General features: G+C 61.1%; 1 protein-coding gene across 1 annotated transcript in view; it reads right to left on the bottom strand.

Annotated features, from left to right (window-relative positions):
• Nucleotides 1-27,100, bottom strand: part of SAMD12 (sterile alpha motif domain containing 12) — a 261,340-nt gene that overhangs the window by 219,766 nt on the left and 14,474 nt on the right. Inside the window, exon 2 of the mRNA XM_048507594.1 lies at nucleotides 20,966-21,144. Within this exon, the coding sequence (XP_048363551.1) occupies nucleotides 20,966-21,144 (179 nt within the window). The remainder of the gene's footprint in view (nucleotides 1-20,965; nucleotides 21,145-27,100) is intronic.

Raw genomic sequence — 27,100 nt, 5'->3', positions numbered from 1 at the left:
CTTTTCAGTCTAGACATAACTATTGATTCCAATCCAACTGTAGAGGCAGTGTGGAGCAGTCTTTATTGGAATGAACTCAGGGAAGTTGTCAGTTGAATATAAGCAAGTACTTATTCATGTAAATCTGACAACTAGGAAATAAAAGAGAAAGCAAAATACAAACTTTCTAGTCCACATACTCTATGGTTGACAAAATTTAAGTGGAGATATGGAGAAAGCAAAATACAAACTCTCTAGTCCGCATACTCTATGGTTGACAACATTTAAGTGGAGATATGGAGAAAGCAAAATACAAACTCTCTAGTCCGCATACTCTATGGTTGACAAAATTTAAGTGGAGATATGGAGAAAGCAAAATACAAACTTTCTAATCCGCATACTCTATGGTTGACAAAATTCAGGTGGAGATATGTTTCTGAGTTTACACATCTTATCCAAAGTGGGACAAAATAATCTAGGAACAGTGACAGTTGGGATATCAGCACCATGGTTAGCTCCCAGAGTTTCAGCTCTACAACTAAAGCCCCAACATGTACTTGAACGCTCCAATTTAGGCCATTCTTGTTGGAGCTTGGAGGCAAGGCAGGATCAGCTGTATACTGTTGAGTTGCAACCAACTCATGGTGGGGTGATCCAGGCAAGAGAGGAGCAGAGGTGGTTTGCCATTGCCTTCTTCCACATAGCACTCCCTGTCTTCCTCGGTGATCTGAATGACAAACCTATGAGGTAGGTTAGACGGAGAAAAGGGAACTGCCCTCACGTCCAGTCAGCAAGCTTCCATGGCAGAGTGGAGATTCAAACCAGGGCCAGCTTAAGTGGGGAAGGGCTGTCGCTCTGTGGCAGAGCATCTGTTTTGCATGCAGAAGATCCCAGGTTCAGTTAAAGGGGGCCAGGCGGTGGGTGATGTGAGAAACCACAGTTTGAGACCCTGGGAAGCCACTGATACTTTGAGTAGACAAAACTGACCTTGACAGACCAATGGTCTGATTCAATATAAGGCAGTTTCACGTGTGTTCATGTGCATTTATTTATTTTATTTATGCGCCACCTTTCTCCCCAGTGACTTTCCCAAACAGCTGACATCATCCTCTTTCTCCTCCGTTTTTGTTCTCACAACAGCCCTGTGAGGTAGCTTAGGCCGAGAGTATATGACTGACAGATTAGGTGACAGGCGAAAGAATCCAAATTATAACAAATACAAGTTACATCTTTTGGTCCAGGTCACTTCCTGAATTTTTTTCTTCTTCAGCCAGACTTCACAATTCAGGTTGGTGAGTGGGGAACAAATTCCAGTCTGCCCAGGCACCCCAATTTTGACATCATGGAAAAATGAAAGTTGACTGAAGGTTTTCAAAATGAGGAAACCTGCAATTGCAGCATGGATGTGAAGGAAAAAGAGGGAACTAGAATGCTAGTACGGGCGGGGATCACATTCGTACCTGTCACAAACAGGTTTGTGACGCATGAACGCAGCCACTGAGTCCATATAGAAATTGCAAGCACGCAGCATAAAGAAGCTTGGACAAGCATGGTTCACTTGGAAAATCTATAAAATCCTTAAGCCATAACTGTCACTGTCAGGAACAGAAGTCCCAATTTGAAGGGGACTTCAGTTAGAGTGTCCATTTCAAGTTGCCACCATTTCTTAACCCAGTGAAAGACTGATTTCCTAATCATTTTCAGAAAGATGGGTCAGTTCATCAATACTCTAGTAAACAAACTGACACATGACAAGACACTAGGGCATTTTGAAATCTGAAAGGAAGATAAGATGACATGTCTGTAAACCAAGGATAATAGCTGGTAGCATAGAATGCCCTGTATACAAGTGTCACCAATTTCTTGCTTTTGAGATTATATATTAAATTCCCAGCCCATCCATCTTCCAAAGTAGTCATTTGCATAATCAAAGATTGTCAGTCATTTCATCCTCCTACGTAAAATGATAACACAAACAACTAAAATGTTGTTTTACAGATTTTTTTTTCAGTATTAAAATGCCACTGGAAAATCATGACGCACTGAGATGTCAAATATCCCAATTTCAGCTTTAAAACGAGAAGGCTTTTTCTTATTTGACAAAGGTCTAGCATGTTTGAAGTAGATGGATTTTGGATTATTGTTTATGTACTTTTAAGGCCAGCTTTATACACTGTCCCAAAAGCAAGTAAGACCTTCCGTTAAGATCAACCAGAAGACCACAAACAAATAAGTTTTCAAACTTACCAGAGTTCTTTTTCAGACTCAACTCAATGAAGAGCAGAAATGAATTGAGGAGGGAGAAGAAGAAGAGTTTGGATTTATACCCCACCTTTCTCTCCTGTAAGACTCCTTTCCTTTCCTCTCCCCACAACAGACACCTTGTGAGGTAGGTGGGGCTGAGAGAGCTCTGAAGAACTGTGACTAGCTCAAGCTCACCCAGCAGGAATGTAGGAGTGGAGAAACAAATCCACTTCAACAGAAAAGAGTCTGCCGCTCATGTGGAGGAGTGAGGAATCAAACCCGATTCTCCAGATTAGAATCCACCTGGTCTTAACCACTACACCAGAGAAAAGGGAGAAAAAAGATGGTTTCCGGCATGTTTGGAAAGCCCTTTAATACGCAGCTTGTTTGTAACAAAATGGAGAACAGTTTTCCGTTCCACATTACAACTTGCACCATTGCAGTTTCAGTTTATCACAGGTTGGCATAAGAAATTACTGTAAATGGGGGTTGTCCCGGGACAGCAGCTGGCCCTGGCTCTGAAGCAGGAACCGCTGTGGGGGGGGGGGTGGGGGGGGGGGGGGGTGGGGGGGGGGGGGGGTGGGGGGGGGGGGGGGTGGGGGGGGGGGGGGGTGGGGGGGGGGGGGGGTGGGGGGGGGGGGGGGTGGGGGGGGGGGGGGGTGGGGGGGGGGGGGGGTGGGGGGGGGGGGGGGTGGGGGGGGGGGGGGGTGGGGGGGGGGGGGGGTGGGGGGGGGGGGGGGTGGGGGGGGGGGGGGGTGGGGGGGGGGGGGGGTGGGGGGGGGGGGGGGTGGGGGGGGGGGGGGGTGGGGGGGGGGGGGGGTGGGGGGGGGGGGGGGTGGGGGGGGGGGGGGGTGGGGGGGGGGGGGGGTGGGGGGGGGGGGGGGTGGGGGGGGGGGGGGGTGGGGGGGGGGGGGGGTGGGGGGGGGGGGGGGTGGGGGGGGGGGGGGGTGGGGGGGGGGGGGGGTGGGGGGGGGGGGGGGTGGGGGGGGGGGGGGGTGGGGGGGGGGGGGGGTGGGGGGGGGGGGGGGTGGGGGGGGGGGGGGGTGGGGGGGGGGGGGGGTGGGGGGGGGGGGGGGTGGGGGGGGGGGGGGGTGGGGGGGGGGGGGGGTGGGGGGGGGGGGGGGTGGGGGGGGGGGGGGGTGGGGGGGGGGGGGGGTGGGGGGGGGGGGGGGTGGGGGGGGGGGGGGGTGGGGGGGGGGGGGGGTGGGGGGGGGGGGGGGTGGGGGGGGGGGGGGGTGGGGGGGGGGGGGGGTGGGGGGGGGGGGGGGTGGGGGGGGGGGGGGGTGGGGGGGGGGGGGGGTGGGGGGGGGGGGGGGTGGGGGGGGGGGGGGGTGGGGGGGGGGGGGGGTGGGGGGGGGGGGGGGTGGGGGGGGGGGGGGGTGGGGGGGGGGGGGGGTGGGGGGGGGGGGGGGTGGGGGGGGGGGGGGGTGGGGGGGGGGGGGGGTGGGGGGGGGGGGGGGTGGGGGGGGGGGGGGGTGGGGGGGGGGGGGGGTGGGGGGGGGGGGGGGTGGGGGGGGGGGGGGGTGGGGGGGGGGGGGGGTGGGGGGGGGGGGGGGTGGGGGGGGGGGGGGGTGGGGGGGGGGGGGGGTGGGGGGGGGGGGGGGTGGGGGGGGGGGGGGGTGGGGGGGGGGGGGGGTGGGGGGGGGGGGGGGTGGGGGGGGGGGGGGGTGGGGGGGGGGGGGGGTGGGGGGGGGGGGGGGTGGGGGGGGGGGGGGGTGGGGGGGGGGGGGGGTGGGGGGGGGGGGGGGTGGGGGGGGGGGGGGGTGGGGGGGGGGGGGGGTGGGGGGGGGGGGGGGTGGGGGGGGGGGGGGGTGGGGGGGGGGGGGGGTGGGGGGGGGGGGGGGTGGGGGGGGGGGGGGGTGGGGGGGGGGGGGGGTGGGGGGGGGGGGGGGTGGGGGGGGGGGGGGGTGGGGGGGGGGGGGGGTGGGGGGGGGGGGGGGTGGGGGGGGGGGGGGGTGGGGGGGGGGGGGGGTGGGGGGGGGGGGGGGTGGGGGGGGGGGGGGGTGGGGGGGGGGGGGGGTGGGGGGGGGGGGGGGTGGGGGGGGGGGGGGGTGGGGGGGGGGGGGGGTGGGGGGGGGGGGGGGTGGGGGGGGGGGGGGGTGGGGGGGGGGGGGGGTGGGGGGGGGGGGGGGTGGGGGGGGGGGGGGGTGGGGGGGGGGGGGGGTGGGGGGGGGGGGGGGTGGGGGGGGGGGGGGGTGGGGGGGGGGGGGGGTGGGGGGGGGGGGGGGTGGGGGGGGGGGGGGGTGGGGGGGGGGGGGGGTGGGGGGGGGGGGGGGTGGGGGGGGGGGGGGGTGGGGGGGGGGGGGGGTGGGGGGGGGGGGGGGTGGGGGGGGGGGGGGGTGGGGGGGGGGGGGGGTGGGGGGGGGGGGGGGTGGGGGGGGGGGGGGGTGGGGGGGGGGGGGGGTGGGGGGGGGGGGGGGTGGGGGGGGGGGGGGGTGGGGGGGGGGGGGGGTGGGGGGGGGGGGGGGTGGGGGGGGGGGGGGGTGGGGGGGGGGGGGGGTGGGGGGGGGGGGGGGTGGGGGGGGGGGGGGGTGGGGGGGGGGGGGGGTGGGGGGGGGGGGGGGTGGGGGGGGGGGGGGGTGGGGGGGGGGGGGGGTGGGGGGGGGGGGGGGTGGGGGGGGGGGGGGGTGGGGGGGGGGGGGGGTGGGGGGGGGGGGGGGTGGGGGGGGGGGGGGGTGGGGGGGGGGGGGGGTGGGGGGGGGGGGGGGTGGGGGGGGGGGGGGGTGGGGGGGGGGGGGGGTGGGGGGGGGGGGGGGTGGGGGGGGGGGGGGGTGGGGGGGGGGGGGGGTGGGGGGGGGGGGGGGTGGGGGGGGGGGGGGGTGGGGGGGGGGGGGGGTGGGGGGGGGGGGGGGTGGGGGGGGGGGGGGGTGGGGGGGGGGGGGGGTGGGGGGGGGGGGGGGTGGGGGGGGGGGGGGGTGGGGGGGGGGGGGGGTGGGGGGGGGGGGGGGTGGGGGGGGGGGGGGGTGGGGGGGGGGGGGGGTGGGGGGGGGGGGGGGTGGGGGGGGGGGGGGGTGGGGGGGGGGGGGGGTGGGGGGGGGGGGGGGTGGGGGGGGGGGGGGGTGGGGGGGGGGGGGGGTGGGGGGGGGGGGGGGTGGGGGGGGGGGGGGGTGGGGGGGGGGGGGGGTGGGGGGGGGGGGGGGTGGGGGGGGGGGGGGGTGGGGGGGGGGGGGGGTGGGGGGGGGGGGGGGTGGGGGGGGGGGGGGGTGGGGGGGGGGGGGGGTGGGGGGGGGGGGGGGTGGGGGGGGGGGGGGGTGGGGGGGGGGGGGGGTGGGGGGGGGGGGGGGTGGGGGGGGGGGGGGGTGGGGGGGGGGGGGGGTGGGGGGGGGGGGGGGTGGGGGGGGGGGGGGGTGGGGGGGGGGGGGGGTGGGGGGGGGGGGGGGTGGGGGGGGGGGGGGGTGGGGGGGGGGGGGGGTGGGGGGGGGGGGGGGTGGGGGGGGGGGGGGGTGGGGGGGGGGGGGGGTGGGGGGGGGGGGGGGTGGGGGGGGGGGGGGGTGGGGGGGGGGGGGGGTGGGGGGGGGGGGGGGTGGGGGGGGGGGGGGGTGGGGGGGGGGGGGGGTGGGGGGGGGGGGGGGTGGGGGGGGGGGGGGGTGGGGGGGGGGGGGGGTGGGGGGGGGGGGGGGTGGGGGGGGGGGGGGGTGGGGGGGGGGGGGGGTGGGGGGGGGGGGGGGTGGGGGGGGGGGGGGGTGGGGGGGGGGGGGGGTGGGGGGGGGGGGGGGTGGGGGGGGGGGGGGGTGGGGGGGGGGGGGGGTGGGGGGGGGGGGGGGTGGGGGGGGGGGGGGGTGGGGGGGGGGGGGGGTGGGGGGGGGGGGGGGTGGGGGGGGGGGGGGGTGGGGGGGGGGGGGGGTGGGGGGGGGGGGGGGTGGGGGGGGGGGGGGGTGGGGGGGGGGGGGGGTGGGGGGGGGGGGGGGTGGGGGGGGGGGGGGGTGGGGGGGGGGGGGGGTGGGGGGGGGGGGGGGTGGGGGGGGGGGGGGGTGGGGGGGGGGGGGGGTGGGGGGGGGGGGGGGTGGGGGGGGGGGGGGGTGGGGGGGGGGGGGGGTGGGGGGGGGGGGGGGTGGGGGGGGGGGGGGGTGGGGGGGGGGGGGGGTGGGGGGGGGGGGGGGTGGGGGGGGGGGGGGGTGGGGGGGGGGGGGGGTGGGGGGGGGGGGGGGTGGGGGGGGGGGGGGGTGGGGGGGGGGGGGGGTGGGGGGGGGGGGGGGTGGGGGGGGGGGGGGGTGGGGGGGGGGGGGGGTGGGGGGGGGGGGGGGTGGGGGGGGGGGGGGGTGGGGGGGGGGGGGGGTGGGGGGGGGGGGGGGTGGGGGGGGGGGGGGGTGGGGGGGGGGGGGGGTGGGGGGGGGGGGGGGTGGGGGGGGGGGGGGGTGGGGGGGGGGGGGGGTGGGGGGGGGGGGGGGTGGGGGGGGGGGGGGGTGGGGGGGGGGGGGGGTGGGGGGGGGGGGGGGTGGGGGGGGGGGGGGGTGGGGGGGGGGGGGGGTGGGGGGGGGGGGGGGTGGGGGGGGGGGGGGGTGGGGGGGGGGGGGGGTGGGGGGGGGGGGGGGTGGGGGGGGGGGGGGGTGGGGGGGGGGGGGGGTGGGGGGGGGGGGGGGTGGGGGGGGGGGGGGGTGGGGGGGGGGGGGGGTGGGGGGGGGGGGGGGTGGGGGGGGGGGGGGGTGGGGGGGGGGGGGGGTGGGGGGGGGGGGGGGTGGGGGGGGGGGGGGGTGGGGGGGGGGGGGGGTGGGGGGGGGGGGGGGTGGGGGGGGGGGGGGGTGGGGGGGGGGGGGGGTGGGGGGGGGGGGGGGTGGGGGGGGGGGGGGGTGGGGGGGGGGGGGGGTGGGGGGGGGGGGGGGTGGGGGGGGGGGGGGGTGGGGGGGGGGGGGGGTGGGGGGGGGGGGGGGTGGGGGGGGGGGGGGGTGGGGGGGGGGGGGGGTGGGGGGGGGGGGGGGTGGGGGGGGGGGGGGGTGGGGGGGGGGGGGGGTGGGGGGGGGGGGGGGTGGGGGGGGGGGGGGGTGGGGGGGGGGGGGGGTGGGGGGGGGGGGGGGTGGGGGGGGGGGGGGGTGGGGGGGGGGGGGGGTGGGGGGGGGGGGGGGTGGGGGGGGGGGGGGGTGGGGGGGGGGGGGGGTGGGGGGGGGGGGGGGTGGGGGGGGGGGGGGGTGGGGGGGGGGGGGGGTGGGGGGGGGGGGGGGTGGGGGGGGGGGGGGGTGGGGGGGGGGGGGGGTGGGGGGGGGGGGGGGTGGGGGGGGGGGGGGGTGGGGGGGGGGGGGGGTGGGGGGGGGGGGGGGTGGGGGGGGGGGGGGGTGGGGGGGGGGGGGGGTGGGGGGGGGGGGGGGTGGGGGGGGGGGGGGGTGGGGGGGGGGGGGGGTGGGGGGGGGGGGGGGTGGGGGGGGGGGGGGGTGGGGGGGGGGGGGGGTGGGGGGGGGGGGGGGTGGGGGGGGGGGGGGGTGGGGGGGGGGGGGGGTGGGGGGGGGGGGGGGTGGGGGGGGGGGGGGGTGGGGGGGGGGGGGGGTGGGGGGGGGGGGGGGTGGGGGGGGGGGGGGGTGGGGGGGGGGGGGGGTGGGGGGGGGGGGGGGTGGGGGGGGGGGGGGGTGGGGGGGGGGGGGGGTGGGGGGGGGGGGGGGTGGGGGGGGGGGGGGGTGGGGGGGGGGGGGGGTGGGGGGGGGGGGGGGTGGGGGGGGGGGGGGGTGGGGGGGGGGGGGGGTGGGGGGGGGGGGGGGTGGGGGGGGGGGGGGGTGGGGGGGGGGGGGGGTGGGGGGGGGGGGGGGTGGGGGGGGGGGGGGGTGGGGGGGGGGGGGGGTGGGGGGGGGGGGGGGTGGGGGGGGGGGGGGGTGGGGGGGGGGGGGGGTGGGGGGGGGGGGGGGTGGGGGGGGGGGGGGGTGGGGGGGGGGGGGGGTGGGGGGGGGGGGGGGTGGGGGGGGGGGGGGGTGGGGGGGGGGGGGGGTGGGGGGGGGGGGGGGTGGGGGGGGGGGGGGGTGGGGGGGGGGGGGGGTGGGGGGGGGGGGGGGTGGGGGGGGGGGGGGGTGGGGGGGGGGGGGGGTGGGGGGGGGGGGGGGTGGGGGGGGGGGGGGGTGGGGGGGGGGGGGGGTGGGGGGGGGGGGGGGTGGGGGGGGGGGGGGGTGGGGGGGGGGGGGGGTGGGGGGGGGGGGGGGTGGGGGGGGGGGGGGGTGGGGGGGGGGGGGGGTGGGGGGGGGGGGGGGTGGGGGGGGGGGGGGGTGGGGGGGGGGGGGGGTGGGGGGGGGGGGGGGTGGGGGGGGGGGGGGGTGGGGGGGGGGGGGGGTGGGGGGGGGGGGGGGTGGGGGGGGGGGGGGGTGGGGGGGGGGGGGGGTGGGGGGGGGGGGGGGTGGGGGGGGGGGGGGGTGGGGGGGGGGGGGGGTGGGGGGGGGGGGGGGTGGGGGGGGGGGGGGGTGGGGGGGGGGGGGGGTGGGGGGGGGGGGGGGTGGGGGGGGGGGGGGGTGGGGGGGGGGGGGGGTGGGGGGGGGGGGGGGTGGGGGGGGGGGGGGGTGGGGGGGGGGGGGGGTGGGGGGGGGGGGGGGTGGGGGGGGGGGGGGGTGGGGGGGGGGGGGGGTGGGGGGGGGGGGGGGTGGGGGGGGGGGGGGGTGGGGGGGGGGGGGGGTGGGGGGGGGGGGGGGTGGGGGGGGGGGGGGGTGGGGGGGGGGGGGGGTGGGGGGGGGGGGGGGTGGGGGGGGGGGGGGGTGGGGGGGGGGGGGGGTGGGGGGGGGGGGGGGTGGGGGGGGGGGGGGGTGGGGGGGGGGGGGGGTGGGGGGGGGGGGGGGTGGGGGGGGGGGGGGGTGGGGGGGGGGGGGGGTGGGGGGGGGGGGGGGTGGGGGGGGGGGGGGGTGGGGGGGGGGGGGGGTGGGGGGGGGGGGGGGTGGGGGGGGGGGGGGGTGGGGGGGGGGGGGGGTGGGGGGGGGGGGGGGTGGGGGGGGGGGGGGGTGGGGGGGGGGGGGGGTGGGGGGGGGGGGGGGTGGGGGGGGGGGGGGGTGGGGGGGGGGGGGGGTGGGGGGGGGGGGGGGTGGGGGGGGGGGGGGGTGGGGGGGGGGGGGGGTGGGGGGGGGGGGGGGTGGGGGGGGGGGGGGGTGGGGGGGGGGGGGGGTGGGGGGGGGGGGGGGTGGGGGGGGGGGGGGGTGGGGGGGGGGGGGGGTGGGGGGGGGGGGGGGTGGGGGGGGGGGGGGGTGGGGGGGGGGGGGGGTGGGGGGGGGGGGGGGTGGGGGGGGGGGGGGGTGGGGGGGGGGGGGGGTGGGGGGGGGGGGGGGTGGGGGGGGGGGGGGGTGGGGGGGGGGGGGGGTGGGGGGGGGGGGGGGTGGGGGGGGGGGGGGGTGGGGGGGGGGGGGGGTGGGGGGGGGGGGGGGTGGGGGGGGGGGGGGGTGGGGGGGGGGGGGGGTGGGGGGGGGGGGGGGTGGGGGGGGGGGGGGGTGGGGGGGGGGGGGGGTGGGGGGGGGGGGGGGTGGGGGGGGGGGGGGGTGGGGGGGGGGGGGGGTGGGGGGGGGGGGGGGTGGGGGGGGGGGGGGGTGGGGGGGGGGGGGGGTGGGGGGGGGGGGGGGTGGGGGGGGGGGGGGGTGGGGGGGGGGGGGGGTGGGGGGGGGGGGGGGTGGGGGGGGGGGGGGGTGGGGGGGGGGGGGGGTGGGGGGGGGGGGGGGTGGGGGGGGGGGGGGGTGGGGGGGGGGGGGGGTGGGGGGGGGGGGGGGTGGGGGGGGGGGGGGGTGGGGGGGGGGGGGGGTGGGGGGGGGGGGGGGTGGGGGGGGGGGGGGGTGGGGGGGGGGGGGGGTGGGGGGGGGGGGGGGTGGGGGGGGGGGGGGGTGGGGGGGGGGGGGGGTGGGGGGGGGGGGGGGTGGGGGGGGGGGGGGGTGGGGGGGGGGGGGGGTGGGGGGGGGGGGGGGTGGGGGGGGGGGGGGGTGGGGGGGGGGGGGGGTGGGGGGGGGGGGGGGTGGGGGGGGGGGGGGGTGGGGGGGGGGGGGGGTGGGGGGGGGGGGGGGTGGGGGGGGGGGGGGGTGGGGGGGGGGGGGGGTGGGGGGGGGGGGGGGTGGGGGGGGGGGGGGGTGGGGGGGGGGGGGGGTGGGGGGGGGGGGGGGTGGGGGGGGGGGGGGGTGGGGGGGGGGGGGGGTGGGGGGGGGGGGGGGTGGGGGGGGGGGGGGGTGGGGGGGGGGGGGGGTGGGGGGGGGGGGGGGTGGGGGGGGGGGGGGGTGGGGGGGGGGGGGGGTGGGGGGGGGGGGGGGTGGGGGGGGGGGGGGGTGGGGGGGGGGGGGGGTGGGGGGGGGGGGGGGTGGGGGGGGGGGGGGGTGGGGGGGGGGGGGGGTGGGGGGGGGGGGGGGTGGGGGGGGGGGGGGGTGGGGGGGGGGGGGGGTGGGGGGGGGGGGGGGTGGGGGGGGGGGGGGGTGGGGGGGGGGGGGGGTGGGGGGGGGGGGGGGTGGGGGGGGGGGGGGGTGGGGGGGGGGGGGGGTGGGGGGGGGGGGGGGTGGGGGGGGGGGGGGGTGGGGGGGGGGGGGGGTGGGGGGGGGGGGGGGTGGGGGGGGGGGGGGGTGGGGGGGGGGGGGGGTGGGGGGGGGGGGGGGTGGGGGGGGGGGGGGGTGGGGGGGGGGGGGGGTGGGGGGGGGGGGGGGTGGGGGGGGGGGGGGGTGGGGGGGGGGGGGGGTGGGGGGGGGGGGGGGTGGGGGGGGGGGGGGGTGGGGGGGGGGGGGGGTGGGGGGGGGGGGGGGTGGGGGGGGGGGGGGGTGGGGGGGGGGGGGGGTGGGGGGGGGGGGGGGTGGGGGGGGGGGGGGGTGGGGGGGGGGGGGGGTGGGGGGGGGGGGGGGTGGGGGGGGGGGGGGGTGGGGGGGGGGGGGGGTGGGGGGGGGGGGGGGTGGGGGGGGGGGGGGGTGGGGGGGGGGGGGGGTGGGGGGGGGGGGGGGTGGGGGGGGGGGGGGGTGGGGGGGGGGGGGGGTGGGGGGGGGGGGGGGTGGGGGGGGGGGGGGGTGGGGGGGGGGGGGGGTGGGGGGGGGGGGGGGTGGGGGGGGGGGGGGGTGGGGGGGGGGGGGGGTGGGGGGGGGGGGGGGTGGGGGGGGGGGGGGGTGGGGGGGGGGGGGGGTGGGGGGGGGGGGGGGTGGGGGGGGGGGGGGGTGGGGGGGGGGGGGGGTGGGGGGGGGGGGGGGTGGGGGGGGGGGGGGGTGGGGGGGGGGGGGGGTGGGGGGGGGGGGGGGTGGGGGGGGGGGGGGGTGGGGGGGGGGGGGGGTGGGGGGGGGGGGGGGTGGGGGGGGGGGGGGGTGGGGGGGGGGGGGGGTGGGGGGGGGGGGGGGTGGGGGGGGGGGGGGGTGGGGGGGGGGGGGGGTGGGGGGGGGGGGGGGTGGGGGGGGGGGGGGGTGGGGGGGGGGGGGGGTGGGGGGGGGGGGGGGTGGGGGGGGGGGGGGGTGGGGGGGGGGGGGGGTGGGGGGGGGGGGGGGTGGGGGGGGGGGGGGGTGGGGGGGGGGGGGGGTGGGGGGGGGGGGGGGTGGGGGGGGGGGGGGGTGGGGGGGGGGGGGGGTGGGGGGGGGGGGGGGTGGGGGGGGGGGGGGGTGGGGGGGGGGGGGGGTGGGGGGGGGGGGGGGTGGGGGGGGGGGGGGGTGGGGGGGGGGGGGGGTGGGGGGGGGGGGGGGTGGGGGGGGGGGGGGGTGGGGGGGGGGGGGGGTGGGGGGGGGGGGGGGTGGGGGGGGGGGGGGGTGGGGGGGGGGGGGGGTGGGGGGGGGGGGGGGTGGGGGGGGGGGGGGGTGGGGGGGGGGGGGGGTGGGGGGGGGGGGGGGTGGGGGGGGGGGGGGGTGGGGGGGGGGGGGGGTGGGGGGGGGGGGGGGTGGGGGGGGGGGGGGGTGGGGGGGGGGGGGGGTGGGGGGGGGGGGGGGTGGGGGGGGGGGGGGGTGGGGGGGGGGGGGGGTGGGGGGGGGGGGGGGTGGGGGGGGGGGGGGGTGGGGGGGGGGGGGGGTGGGGGGGGGGGGGGGTGGGGGGGGGGGGGGGTGGGGGGGGGGGGGGGTGGGGGGGGGGGGGGGTGGGGGGGGGGGGGGGTGGGGGGGGGGGGGGGTGGGGGGGGGGGGGGGTGGGGGGGGGGGGGGGTGGGGGGGGGGGGGGGTGGGGGGGGGGGGGGGTGGGGGGGGGGGGGGGTGGGGGGGGGGGGGGGTGGGGGGGGGGGGGGGTGGGGGGGGGGGGGGGTGGGGGGGGGGGGGGGTGGGGGGGGGGGGGGGTGGGGGGGGGGGGGGGTGGGGGGGGGGGGGGGTGGGGGGGGGGGGGGGTGGGGGGGGGGGGGGGTGGGGGGGGGGGGGGGTGGGGGGGGGGGGGGGTGGGGGGGGGGGGGGGTGGGGGGGGGGGGGGGTGGGGGGGGGGGGGGGTGGGGGGGGGGGGGGGTGGGGGGGGGGGGGGGTGGGGGGGGGGGGGGGTGGGGGGGGGGGGGGGTGGGGGGGGGGGGGGGTGGGGGGGGGGGGGGGTGGGGGGGGGGGGGGGTGGGGGGGGGGGGGGGTGGGGGGGGGGGGGGGTGGGGGGGGGGGGGGGTGGGGGGGGGGGGGGGTGGGGGGGGGGGGGGGTGGGGGGGGGGGGGGGTGGGGGGGGGGGGGGGTGGGGGGGGGGGGGGGTGGGGTTTTTTTAAACAAAAAAACCCTAATTCTGTGACTACTATTTTTTGTTGAGCTCTGCTACTTGGCCAGCTCAGATATTATAATAATAATAATGCAACTACTTCTTAAAGGGAAAATGTAATTCTAGCTCTAATGGGTTACATGAAAGAAATCTAATTACTCCAAGATTCACTGTACAAAGAGGACAAAATGTCTTCGGCTCCAAGCTCAACATTAGAATCCAGCTTCTGTATTTTATACTTTTGGACATAAAAGTATTATATGTACAAAGATACCTTCAATTAAATGATTTACTCTCAGGGAATCAGAATTGTAGAGACAATTCCCGATCAGCTAGAAACCTTACATCTGGAACACATCTCTGCAAGGCACCCCAATTACTAAAAAAAATCTTTAAAAGGAAGATATGGGTAGGAAGACATTTTAAAATCTCTCAAAATAAATGACGTTAAGGATCCCCTTCGGGGATCGGGCGGTATATAAATCTAAGAAATAAATAAATAAAATATTAAGATGGGTAGGGTCAGGAAAACAAGCCCCATGAGGAAAGCCTGAAGGAGTTGAATGAGTTTAGTCTTGAAAAGACTGAAGATGGGGACATATTAACATAGAGGTTGTCACACACAAGAGGACAGAAATTTGTTCTTTGGTGCTTCAGAAAGCAGGACTACAACCAGTGGGTTTAAGAAGGACAAATCCCAGCTGAAATTTTGAGAAACTAACTAATGGAGAGAACAGTTAAATGATGAAATTAATTACCTTGAGGAATGGTTCTCTCCTCTCTCTCTCTCTCTCTCTCTCTCTCTCTCTCTCTCTCTCAATCTTCAAGCAGAGGCTTTGCAGACATGTTAGGGCCTCTCTAACTAAAGTCAATTGGACTAGACACCCTTTAAGACCATTGCCAACTCTATGATTCTGCTCCCAAACAGTCAAGGTAAAAAGCTGAAAATCTGTTATCCAAGACATCCTAATTATTAGAAAAGTCTGAAGATGAGACATTTTAGCATATTCAGGTCAATATTTAGGACATAATTAACTCAAGAAAGGCTAGCACACAACAGCTCCAGTGGTAGATCCATACATAAATTGAAACTACACCATTGTAATCATTCTTCTCCTGGATTTTCCCATCGCAACCGGAAACTCTGTGGGAATCTCCGGCAATGTATGCTTCATACCTATCAAGATATGACCCAAATGTTGGCCTATGCCAATATTGTTGCTACTTCACACATCTGAACAGCCTTGGGGAAAGGGCCCTAAATGAGTTGGGGACAAGGTACCTGGAGGACCACCGCCTCTGTATTTTCTAGCTTATCTGTTGAGATCTTCTTTTCAAATCTTGCATCTGCCTTAAGTAGGAAGGCAAGTATTGACCACAACTTCTATAGTGGTGCCCCCCATGCTTTTTAAATGCTTTACTCTGTTTTAGACACTGGGCCAAATCATTTCTCTTTATCCAGGCTTGTAATTAAGAGTTTTCATCTTTTTTAAAATTCAGGTGGGTACCTTGTGTTGGTCTGAAAAAGAATAAAAAAGTTGGGACTCCAGTGACATCTTTAAGACCAACAAAGTTTTATTTTCAGTATAAGCTTTGGAGTGCATCCATATGAAGAAGTGTGTATTCGCATGGAAGTTTATTGCAAGAAAAAAGATTATTGATCTTAAATATGCCACAGCACTCCAAACTTTTTTCTGTCTTTTTAAACCGTTTTATTGGAACTGATAACTGGTTTATATACATTATTTTAGAGTGCTCTGTTTTCATGTGCTTTTAACCCCTGACTTGCTTTTAGTTGGCTGTTTTGATTGCTTTTGTTTTTTGAGGTACAGCTTTGTGGGTTTTTTCAACTGTGTGTTCAGTTCAGTTCTACTTTTTAGTTCTGAGTCACCTCAAGCAAGTCTGGCTTTTAAAAAAAGTCTTTTAAAAAACACTAAATAAATAAATAACCACCACAATGTATCACCTTGCACACTGGGTGTGCAAACGCAGGTATGCCATTTTTCCCCAGGTTCGCCATTTTAAAAAAGGAATCTTCTTACATTTGCTTATAATTACAGTTTTGCACATTAATAAACACATCTGGGGGTATACTAAATATATAGTATTTTGGGGTATACTATTTTGGGGGTATACTATTTTTAAGTGGGCCATCTTACATTCAGGGCTACCTTCCTTTCGAGTGAATACGGTACACATCAATTTTTAAAATGTATTTGTTGTTGTTAGAGCTTACAGTTGGTCCTTGAGGATATCTAAACCATGCTGCCTGTGCTCCGTGAGATACTAGATTTTTCTGTTGGGAAGTTGTGGATTTTGTTGCTAACCACTGTAAGCAGTTTATCACTGACTCTTTTAATGTGATTTGAATCTATTTTCTGAATGGTAATTCATCTATAAAGCTATGTGCTCAGACTGGAAAGCCATTCCAGCGGGCAGCGCGGCAGACAGAAGCTAAAAAGTGACATCTAAACAGGATATCTTGCCCCACAAGGTACCTTCTGTTTACATGGACTCCCTCTATTTCTTTTATCTCACACTGAAAAGTCAGAAACAAGAAGGCAGACGCTTCCTCAACAGTCCAGATCTTAGGAGAAAGAAATAGAACTTCTCAGGAGACAAGTCAGCTGTAGAAATTGTAGACACCAGTTCCACTCAAGAAGAATATGTGCAATAATTGTTGCGGGGCGGGGGGGTGAAAGCAGAATGAAAAATGTTAAATACGAACACTGGTTAATGTTTCCCCACAAGTTAACAATGCAATCAACTGTGATATCCTATCCGTTCAAAATGCTAGAATGCTCTTGAATGTCAGCTAAAAATTGTCTGTTCTCAAACCGAAACCAATTAGAAGTGTAAGAAGACAAAGAAACTACTCCTCGGACATTTCCCACCTTCCCGCCACAACAATATTTTCATGTTCACTAGAGATAATGAATGGCAATATTAGGCCTAGAAGGGATTTAATGAGAGGAACTCGAGTGAATCACAGGACTCCATTATCATACGGCACTGCGTTTTGTCATAAGGGTTTTAAATAAATTAAAAGGGAATCTCCATCTCATTAAAGAAAGAGGGTTTATAAGGCCAGAAATGTGACACCAGGAACTAAAGTGCAAACCATGGTCTTTTGAGGGTTGCATAAAAATACAGTCAGTCCTACCACACACCAAATGTGAAAAACAAAATTGACTTAGCCCAATAATTGATTATTTGATTGCCAGACATCACAGAAGACCCAACTTCATTCGGTATTGCTGGTAGGGTTGCCTGGATATTTGGGGTGGAGTCTTGGCAGGGCAGGGCAAGGTTTGAGAGGTAGAGAGCTTAGTGGGGCATTGTGCTTTAGAGTTCACCCCCCCCCCCCAAAAAAAAGCAGCCATTTTCTTCAACAGAGCTGATCTCTGCAGTCTGGAGATGTTTTGTAAGTCTAGGAGATCTCCTGGCCCCACCTGGAGTCCGGCAACCCTAATTACTGATAATAATTCCAACAAAATGCCCCCCTGTGAGGCCCTGCCATAGTTTTGTCATCTCTGGCAGTGCCCCCGCTGGTTTCATTTTTGGGCGCTGCCAGCCCCTCCTAGCCTTAAGGCCGGCCTTAAGACCGGGTGCCACCAATATGGTTGAACTTTTACTATTGGAATTGATGCAGCATATTGAACTTAAATGTTTTTAGATGTTTTTAAGTAGTTTATTGGTTTTCATTGTATTGTGAACCGCCTAGAGCCCTTTGGGGATGAGGCGGTCTACAAAATCAAATCGGATGGATGGATGGATGGATGGATGGATGGATGGATGGATGGATGGATGGATGGATGGATGGATGGATGGATGGATGGATGGATGGATGGATGGATGGATGGATGGATGGATGGATGGATGGATGGATGGATGGATGGATGGATGAGTAAATAAAAGTGAACAAATTCCTTGTGCTGACTCTGTTTTCCATACAGAAGTTCTCTACATATTCACAACACATGTACGAGGTGGAAGTTTGTCCTTCAGAAACCTTGACACAACGCCTCGGGGCTCCTCAATACCTGTCTTGTACAGCTTTCACCACCTCAGTTAGAACAACATATTATTTAAAACTGTGTTTCTGTTTAGTTTATGTCAGTGCCTCATATGCCTGAGGTTTACTGATGAATTTCTTCCTTCTGTTTAAATTCTGTCTGCATTTTGCCACAAAGGCCTCCAACCATTTAGAATGCCAATTACTTATGTGTTAGGGCTGAGATTATTTATATGAAGCTGGATCTATTCAGCTTTTTCACTCATGAAATTTATTTTTTTTCTGCTTTTAATCTCAGGCCCTTTTTTATCTATTATCTAAACCTAGAGATTGAACATTTAAAAGAAATTATTTGTTTGTTTATTTTAATATTTAAACATTTGGGACATAAAAAAATTGTCTAGTGCTTGGGCACATAGGTGCTCAAATTTCTGAACAGGAACAGCTTTTTCATTCAGCCTTGCCTAATTTCCCTCCTTACGACATGCTGGTCTCATGGGAAAAAAGAGTTGGTTTTTATACACACACACCCTTTCTCTACTGAAAGAAGTCTCACAGTGTGTAACAGACTTTTCTCTGTGATGCACCTCTGAAGATGCCAGTCACAGATGTAGGCGAAACATTAGGAACAAGATCCACCAGGCCACAGACACACAGCCCGGAAAACCCACCAGAACCAGTCTCATAGTAGCTTACAATTGCCTTCCCTCCCCTCCTCCCACAACAGGCGCCTTGTGAGGTAAATGAGGCTGAGAGAGTTCAGAGAGAACAGTGACTAGCCCAAGGTCACACAGTAGGCCACCTGTGGAGAAGTAGAGAAACAAGAACAATTCTCCAGATTAGAGTCCACTGCTCTAGAGTCCACCATTCATGTGGTGGAGAGGGGATGAAACCCAGTTCTCCAGATTAGAGTCCACTGCTCTTAACCACTGCACTGCTGGATCTCTCAAGAATTCAGCACCCCAGCTGTTTTGGGGACCACTACCTGCCTTTTTGTTGGGATTTGCAAGTGTCTGTCACAATTCAGACACCACATGCATGCTAATTAGTTACTGAGGTCAGAGTTTTATGGTCAGTTCAATTGATTAAGCTATTGGTCAGTTAACCAATAGCTTGTCTCACATTGCCTATGTGAGACAAGTCATGCAATCAGTGGTTATAAAGTTAAGTATGTTTCTTTGTTTCACACAGATCTCACAACACCTCTCACACGATGTATACAACAAGATTCACCATAAGAGGTGAATCTCTGCCTTGCTAGATAGGCACTAAGTGGGATCACATGACCCTAAGCAATGTAACCAAGTTAGAGCTAGGATAGAAAGTTATTCTTTATTTTCTTCCATGTAAACCCTTCCTGTTAGCAAGTAAACTCTTTTATACAAAAACAACAATTGTCTCATGGTCTCTTATTCCGCATTCTGCTAAATATTAAGTTTATAATCCAACACTTTTCTACCTACGGAAGAGCTTAGAGCCAATCCATAGATATAATTAGTATTTACAAAGCTGCTATCTTGTCTATATGAGGAATGCTGATGGCACCCGGAATGAAACAACCGGGTTGGGAGCAATCCTGAACGAAACTGCAAGTGGACATGGGAGATAGATAAGCTGCAATTCTTGCACACTGAAAAGCACACTTGTGCATATAGGTCAACTCAGAAGTTACATCTCTGTTACATCAGCCAAGTTCTCTCTTTTGTGGCTGGCGTGGAGGACCAAGTGGTTGGGGAAATGGGAGTCTTCAATGGCCCAAATTCAAAACTTTTGAGAAACTCTGTCCTAGATATACACAAACTGATGTTAAACAACAGCATAAAGCATTTATTAGGCCACTCCTAATTAGTATTACTGAAAATGAAAGAAAAATCATCCAAAATGCTTATGAGTATGATATTTAAGCTGCAGATTGCCAAACCTTTTTTCCAAACAGAGCTCCATGCCAGCATCTATGACCTCAGGGTGAGTATACCCGCAACTCTCTTGCCCTGCTGTAAACCAATGTGTTTTCACTTTAAATATAAAAATGGGGAATAGTACCTGGGGAATGGGGAACATTACCTGAGGTTCAAAATAACATGTTCAGTGCCATTAAAAATTGTTCAACCTGATGAATGGTTGTTAAAGGTTCAAGATTACAGAACAGCGGACAAACTGACAACTTTAATACACAAAAAATGCCTTGATCCTTTTTATAAAGTATGGGATCCTTTATTATATTACCTATACAATTCTGACCCTCAAAATAGAATCCTATTCTTATCTGCATAGCTTAAGATTATTATTAACTTATTTATCATCATGTTGTATCTGTGTGTGTGCGTGTGTGTGCGTATTTCGCACTATGTTTATGTACTAGAATCTTAAACCACTTTTTCTTATGTAACTATCATTTGCAAATGTTAAGTACACTGTTTATAATTTATGTGGCAGATCATATTCTGTTATTACTGGAACCACTAAGTCAGATTGTCTACCAATTAATATGTATTCCTAAATGATAAACTACTTAAAAAATATTTTTTAAAAATTTGTTCAACATGCATACAAAGACAAATGATGGGTTCATTGATCATGAAGAGTTTGAGAATTCATTGTAATGTGTATATAGGACTAACGAATCACGTCATTGGTCTCACTGTTACTGGCAGTCGTTTTTGCCAAAATTTCATACAAGTCCAGGTGTCAGCAGTTTTTTATAACTAAAGAGTCGAACATAATCAGAATTCAGAACAAGAGAGCAAGAAAGAGACAGCATCAATATATCTCTCAACATTGTCCCATCTGCAGATACTTAAATCAGTGGAATGGGGCCATGTACCAACTAGGGAGATGTCTTCAACAAACTTAAACGACAGCTTCCCCCAAGGTTTTCAGAACAAGGTTTGAGAACAAGATGAAAAAAATGGAGGCAGGATGGTGTCAGGGTTACAGACCTATGAAACTATGACTCCCATGATGCAACAGACTCCCGGCGGGAAAACGGACCAATGAGCAATCATTGCCCTTATTCAAACGGACTATATATGGTGGAACGGAGGGCACGAACCCTAGCACCCTGTAGCTAGGGCGACACATATCAATAAAGTTCGTTCCTTTTGTATCAAATCGACTTCGTTTGAATGTGTGTTCAGCCTTACAGCTGGGGACTTAGCAGAGGAGCACTGTGTGCAGATGTGTGCTGAAGGAAGGCAGGTGAATGGGAAGGCAGAGCAGCAGGAAGCGGGATGAGAAAAGGAGCCACTGCCACAACCAAATCACCATGTTTGCTGCTTGAAGAAGAAGAGTTTGGATTTATACCCTCCTCTTCTCAACCGTAAAGAGCCTCAAACAGCTTACAATCGCCTTCTCTTCCTCTCTCCACAACAGACACCTTGCGAGGTGGGGGGGGGGATGAGCGAGTTCAGACAGAACCGTGATTGGCCCAACGTCGACCATTAAGCTTCATGTGTAAGAGTGGGGGAAACAAACCTGGCTCTGCAGATTAGAGTCCACCATTCTTAACCACTACACAATGCTGGCGAGTGGTTGGGCACGGGAGGCCCCCCCCCCCCAGCAGACAAACAGCAGTGCGTCCAGCGGTCAGCCTGCTGATTGAGGGGGACAGGTGACTTGGCATGCAGAGTGGCAAGCAGAGGATAGGTACAGTGAGAAAGTCCAACTAAGGGTTAGCAAGAGGGCTTGGGGGTGGGGAAAAGGTTGGGGAAAAATAGGCGGGAAGAGGAGATTGAAGAGAGAGGAAAGAGAGGGGACAAATATCAGAAGACAGAGGGCAAAGTGGGGAAGACTGAGGGGTTTCCCCTACAATTTGCTCTTGGGCCTCTTCATGTAAGAAAGCCTGTTTGAATAACTGAAAACACACTGTTACTGGGAACATGTTTCCACACCCAGATATTAGCTGTTGTGGGTCTTTTATTAGAAAGTGCCCCACATGAAATCTCACAACACGTAATAAATATACACAGCAATTTTGTGCAGTTTTTTCAGTGCGTTAGCATAAATCTGTGTACGATTCTCCAATGGATTCCTTTTCTGCATCTCTAAGAAGCCCCTTTAATCCCATAATAACCTTTGCCAGCCATTCCCTTCACGAACTAATGAATTTTAGCATCCCAAGCAAGCATGTGCTGTATCACTGAGTAACAGGAGACCTTCCTGAATGTAAAATACCAATGCATAATGCCCTACCTTAGAAGCTTCTGGCTCTACGTGGTGCCTCTTGGGCGTTCCTTTCGACTCAGGCAACTTGGATGAGTTTTCCTTCTTAAGCGAGGACGATTCCACCCTCTCACCTTCAAGTTGCAGGTTAATGCCTTCCGTATGGACTGAGAGATCGATACCATTTGGATTTAGACTGCAATGGAGAGCTGAGGGAAAGGAATGGCAATGAGTTCCTAGTATCAAAAGTTGAAAGAACAGTTGTATCATAGACAGACCAGATTGCTAGTTCTGCCCCATATTACCATGTTTCCCTGAAAGTAAGACAGTGTCTTATATTGCTCCCACTATGTCTTATTTTGAGGGGATGTCTTATTTTTCCGCTCCACAGCTGCATGCTCTGGTATTCTGTTCGACGGGCATGCTTCCAAACAAAAACTTTACTTTCGGGGAATGCTTTATATTTAGCACTTCAGCAAAACCTCTACTATGTCTTATTCTCCGGGGATGTCTTATTTTCGGGGAAATAGGGTAGTAGGAAGAGGAAGAGGAGTGGTTTGGATTTATACCCTGCCTTTCTCTCTTGCAAGGCATCTCAAAGCAGCTTATAATCTCCATCCCTTCCTCTCCCCACAACTGATACTTTGTGAGGTAGGTGAGGCTGAGGAAGTTCTGAGAGAACTGTGACTAGCCAAGGTCACCCGGCAGGCTTCATGTGGAGGAGCAAGGAAACAAATCCAGTTCGTCAGATAAGAGTCTGCCTCTCATGTGGAGAAATGGGAATCAAACCCACTCCAGATTAGAGTCTGCTGCTCTTAACCACTACACCACACTGGTAGAGATATACAGGTAGAGATATACAGGTAAGGCCATGGTAACATGCAGACAGGTCTCAATGGTTACTGTGGGTCAGGATGAAGAAAGTGCATTCTAGATCACAGCGAAGAAAAGCCATGAAATTCCCTTCATCACAAATACCAGAATCAGGCATTGTACCAGATAGATCTTGCTGCTCCTTCATGTTCTCTCATATAACCAGAGTACAAACCTCAATTACTACTTTAGGCACTAAGTAATGCTGGACCAAACAACAAACACACCACTGGAAAGCAATTTGAGCCCAGAGATTTCTGCAATATTCAAGTCCTCTCTCCACACGTTCCCGTCACACGACTTTGTCTTCTGTTCAGCAACAGATATTCTTGCTGATACGGCTGCCTCGAAAGTTTACTTATTTTTTGTATTTATCTTTCACTGCACAGACAATGACAAAATAGCTTAGGAGAGACTGTTTAGAGATTTTTCTTGGCCTTATGCCTTTTTCCCCACTAACTCTGAGCACATGAACCAGCCTTACACTGAGGCCCCTTCCGCACACGCAAAATAATGCGTTTTCAAACCACTTTCACAATTGTTTGCAAGTGGATTTTGCCATTCCGCACAACTTCAAAGAGCACTGAAAGCAGTTTGAAAGTGCATTATTCTGCATGTGCGGAATGAGCCTAAGTTAGACCAATGGTCTACCAATACCAAATCCAAATCATTTTATTTATGGTCATCGACCAGAACAGCAATAACAGAAATACACAATTCAGCAATAATGAATCACGAATCAAAGATAGTACATAGTACAAAATATATAGTCAATATTGCTGACTGAGGGGATGTTCGCAGGTCTACCAATACCATTATTTACTGTCACCAGTAGTAATGCTCTGGAGTCTCAGGAAGAGTTTTTTCATATCACCTGACTCGAAATCCTATTAAGTTGATATGCAGGAGTTTAAACCTGGGACCGTCTGTTTGCAAAAAAAGATGCTCTACCACTAAGCCCCACAGCAGTGCATTTTGGTCCTCTGTGCAGATGAAAACTGGGTCTTGTGCCTGCTACCTGCTCAAGTGAGAAAATCCAACCCTCCTTTAGATAAGAAGATTCAACCCTGCCAAGCTCTAAGCTCAGCAGAGCATTCACAGTGTCGGGGAGAAGCATCTACTCCCCTTATATGTACCCCAAAACATGCATCACCCCGATTAGAGTAATACCAAAGAGGTGGCCATTAAAGTCATTAACATCTGGGCTATACCTGTTATACGAAACACTGCTGAAATTATTAATTGGATCATGAACCGGCTAGTTTGGATCGAAAAACGGGGGGAAAAACCCTCGTGACTATTTGCTATGCATTACACCCTCGTGGTGACATTGATAGATTATATCTACCCCCGCAGAACTGGAGGATGAAGAGTACTGCAAATCAAACAAACTGTAGAAGAAGAAGAAAAACATGCCTTAGCTGACTATGCAAAAGATGCCAGTGCAAGTGAAGAACCAGAATGTAATGACAGCGCAAGAAACAAAACGTGAGAACTGGAATAAAGCAATAAAAACACAAATAGAAAACTGGCAAAGAAAAGCATTACATGGTCAATTTCTACGCAGTAGAAGAAGAAGAGTTGGATTTATATCCCCCCTTTCTCTCCTGTAAGGAGACTCAAAGGGGCTTACAAACTTCTTTCCCTTCCCCCCTCACAACAAACACCCTGTGAGGTAGGTGGGGCTGAGAGAGCTCAGAAGAACTGTGACTAGCCCAAGGTCACCCAGCTGGCGTGTGTTGGAGTGCACAGGATAATCTAAATTCCCCAGATAAGCCTCCACAGCTCAGGCAGCAGAGCGGGGAATCAAACCCGGTTCCTCCAGCTTAGAGTACACCTGCTCTTAACCACTACGCCACTGCTGCTCCAAAGACAAAGATAGAAACCTGGTAATGGATTATAAAAGGAGCACTGAAGAAAGAAACTGAAAGCTTGATTTTACCTGCTCAAGAACAAGCCATCAGAACAAATACAATTGAAGTCTGAATTGAAAAAGTCACCAACGGATCCAAAATATACCCTGTGCAAAGAGGTAGAAGGAACAGCAAACTGAAGGGCGAAGGGAAGAGGTTAGGATTGTATTTGGTCAGATGCACTGGGATCAAGGTGATGCTTCCAGAGCCTTAGGGACTCACTTCAAAACAATCTGGGGAGAGATGATGGACCTAAACACTACCCATTGCCTTCTGCCATACTGAGAACCTCCGTGCTCACTTCAGGTGCTTGGTTGGAGGACTGGCCCCACATATCAAGAAAAATGGCATGCCACTGTTTAGTAAAAGAGCACAGGTTACCCCAGCTGCAAGTCAACTGGATTCTCATATTTCTGAAAGCGGACCACTGTCATTAGCATCCTGTTTTCACAGTATGAAATAGCCGGCCGTTTCTACCTCAGCATGAAGAAAATATCAGAAGCAAGCCGAGAAGATACAGGAGAAGTTACATCCACACTTGAGTGGTGTGTGTAAACACTACAAATGTAGTTAATGTTGAAGTTGCCATAGGAACAGAATCGGCAGTGAAAGGGGCTGGAGAGGAAGAGCACAGACATACCCAAGACTCCAAGTCTAATGAGATTTCTGCTAACAAGCTAACAGCTAAATAATTAATTCTTCAATACAAAAGTTAAAGGACCAGCTTTAGCGAAGTTTTAGTTAAGAACTTAGACGGACCCACCCACACAAAACCTCCTTGTTTATCCATTAGACATTTGTTGGGTACTTTAGGGATACAACATAAAAACAAGCAGACTGAATTCCAATCTCTTCTAATTCAGACCTGCTTTGACCCTTTCTTTTTTTGCCATGTAACTGTTTAAGAAATCACAAACTCTCCTCAGACAAGATCCTAAAACTTAGGAGTGGGTTGAAACTTTACTGAAAGACATTTGTTGAAATAATATAATTTCACAGAAGTGCAAAAGGAAAATTCCGTTCGTTCAGCTGCCTTGAAAAAGAAGAGTTTGGATGTCTATCCTGCCTTTCTCTCCTGTAATGAGATTCAAGGCAGTTTACAAACTCCTTTCCCTCCCCCTCCCCACAACAGATATCTTGTGAGGGGGTGGGGCTGAGAGAGTTCTGAGAGAACTGTGACTAGTCCAAGGTCACCCCGCAGGAATGTGCAGGAGTGGAGAAACAAATCCAGTTCACCAGATAAGACTCCACTGCTCACGGAGAAGAGTGAGGAATCCAACCCGGTTATCCAGATTAGAGCCCACCTGCTCTTAACCACACAACCACACTGGTTCTCTACAAGTATGTGTGTAGGGGACAGGGGACGCCGGCACCGCTTCGTTTCACTATCTCTGTCATGGAAGTTTACAAACCAGTTACACTCTCTTGGCCTAACCTACATCTCAGAGTTGGGGGGGGGGGGGGGGAACCGTTGTAAGCTACATTGGATCCCCATAGGGAAGAAAAGCATAAATTTAAAAAGAGCTTATTGAAGGGAAGAGAGAAGATCGGAATTCTCCTGTTGAGGAGAACAAAATTCTCTTTGTGGCTGCTCTCCTGCTTTATTTGTGAATGTATCTTCTGTGTTTTCTTTTAAGAGAAGGCACTGAGACACAGGCATTCACGCTGGAAAAAGAATTATGGGCACCCTAAGTTAATTTTCCACCGGAACTCTGGCACCATCAGTTGTATCCAGCTAGCTACAATCACTCCATCTTACACAACTCGCCTTCTTACTACAGTTCCTATTCCACATGGTTTTTTGTTCATGAAAGTCCCACGATGCTCAGCATAGATTTGTTGGTCAAGAAGGACCCCCCCATCTCTCTTTTTCAGCATCCGACAAGCTAACAGAATCCAACCCCATGTAAGCAGCACAAACATCTTGCAGCCTGGCATTTTGCCATCACATCCCCACTTCATCCCTCCCGCATGAATTATTATTATTTATGAGATTTCGATGCCGTTGCCCCTTCCCTTCCAGGCTCGGGGTGGCTCAGTTCATAATAGTACAATATAGAACAGTGATAGCGAACCTTTTCGAGACCGAGTGCCCAAATTGCAACCCAAAACCCACTTATTTATCGCAAAGTGCCAACACGGCAATTTAACCTGAATACTGAGGTTTAAGTTTAGAAAAAATGGTTGGCTCCGAGGTGTGCGTTACTCAGGAGTAACCTTGGTGGTAGTCGGTGGCTTTGCTTTGAAGCAGCAGTGCAACTCTTCCAACGGGTGAATCACGACCCTAGGAGGGTTTACTCAGAAGCAGGCCCCATTGCCAGCAACCGAGCTTACTCCCAGGTAAAGGATCGCGCTTTAGTTCTTCGCATGAAAATCAGGGTGGTTTAACAGTGCTTAACAGGGTTACCTCCACTGCTTCCCCAAAACTAGGTCTTAGGTTTAATGCTAATAGAGCCTAAAAACAATCTAAAACAATATAAACAGTAAACAGTAACATCAGCAGCAATAAATACATTTAATAAATACCCCCAAGTTGATGATTTCCTAACATTCCACCCCGCTAAGGGCTGTTGATAGAAAACAGTGGAGAGGGCAGAGGGGAAGAGGGGAGGCCAGATGGTATCATAGCTGCCTCAACCATATACCTGGTGGAACCAGTTTCGGGTGCCTTTGAAACTATTCCACTAGGAATGTGGAACGAAAACTCTGAAAACACCAAACTCTACAGAATAAAGCTCAAATGCTGTGGAAGTGCCTGGCTGACGTTTCAAATCCACGCTTCCGTGGCTTATGCATGAGACATGCACTTGGTAATTTGCTGTGCTGATCATTGCTCATGATGAAAGGTAAGGGCCAAGAGGCCATTTCATTAGCACAATGTTCCCCGGACTTATAATAGTCATAAACGCTTTCAAAGAAGTAAAGCCGAAGATTACATTTCAGCCTCACGCCTACCAAAAATTACTTTCAGAGTATGTAAAATATATTAAATTATCCACCCTCAGCAAAGCATATCCGCAATCGGGGCTGCCAAGAAGGGGAGACAAAATTCCAGGTGTTCTGGAGGATCTGGAGAAATGATAAGCACCTTAGTCAGTGAATGGTTCTATTCCCCCTACAGACAATCCTTCTTCCCAGGAGATGTGAGGGGAACTTATGGTATTCCCTTAGGCTGTGCCTCATGCAGAAGTCATATGGGGTTTGGGTCTGCCTCATGTCCAAGCGCTCACTACCCCCATTCAAAATTGCAAATGCACCTGCAGGCTCAGAAAGGTTGGGGACTCCTGGTGCCCATTCCTTCTCTATGATGGCTCCTACCTTAAAAGGTTTAGGGGGGGTACTATCTGTAGAGATTTTTAAGAGGCATCATGACACTGTT

Source organism: Sphaerodactylus townsendi, linkage group LG09 (assembly GCF_021028975.2).
Source record: "Sphaerodactylus townsendi isolate TG3544 linkage group LG09, MPM_Stown_v2.3, whole genome shotgun sequence".
Classification (NCBI taxonomy): Eukaryota; Metazoa; Chordata; class Lepidosauria; order Squamata; family Sphaerodactylidae; genus Sphaerodactylus; species Sphaerodactylus townsendi.
Note: the sequence above shows the minus strand (reverse complement) of the source record. Positions and strands in the feature narration are given on the sequence as shown.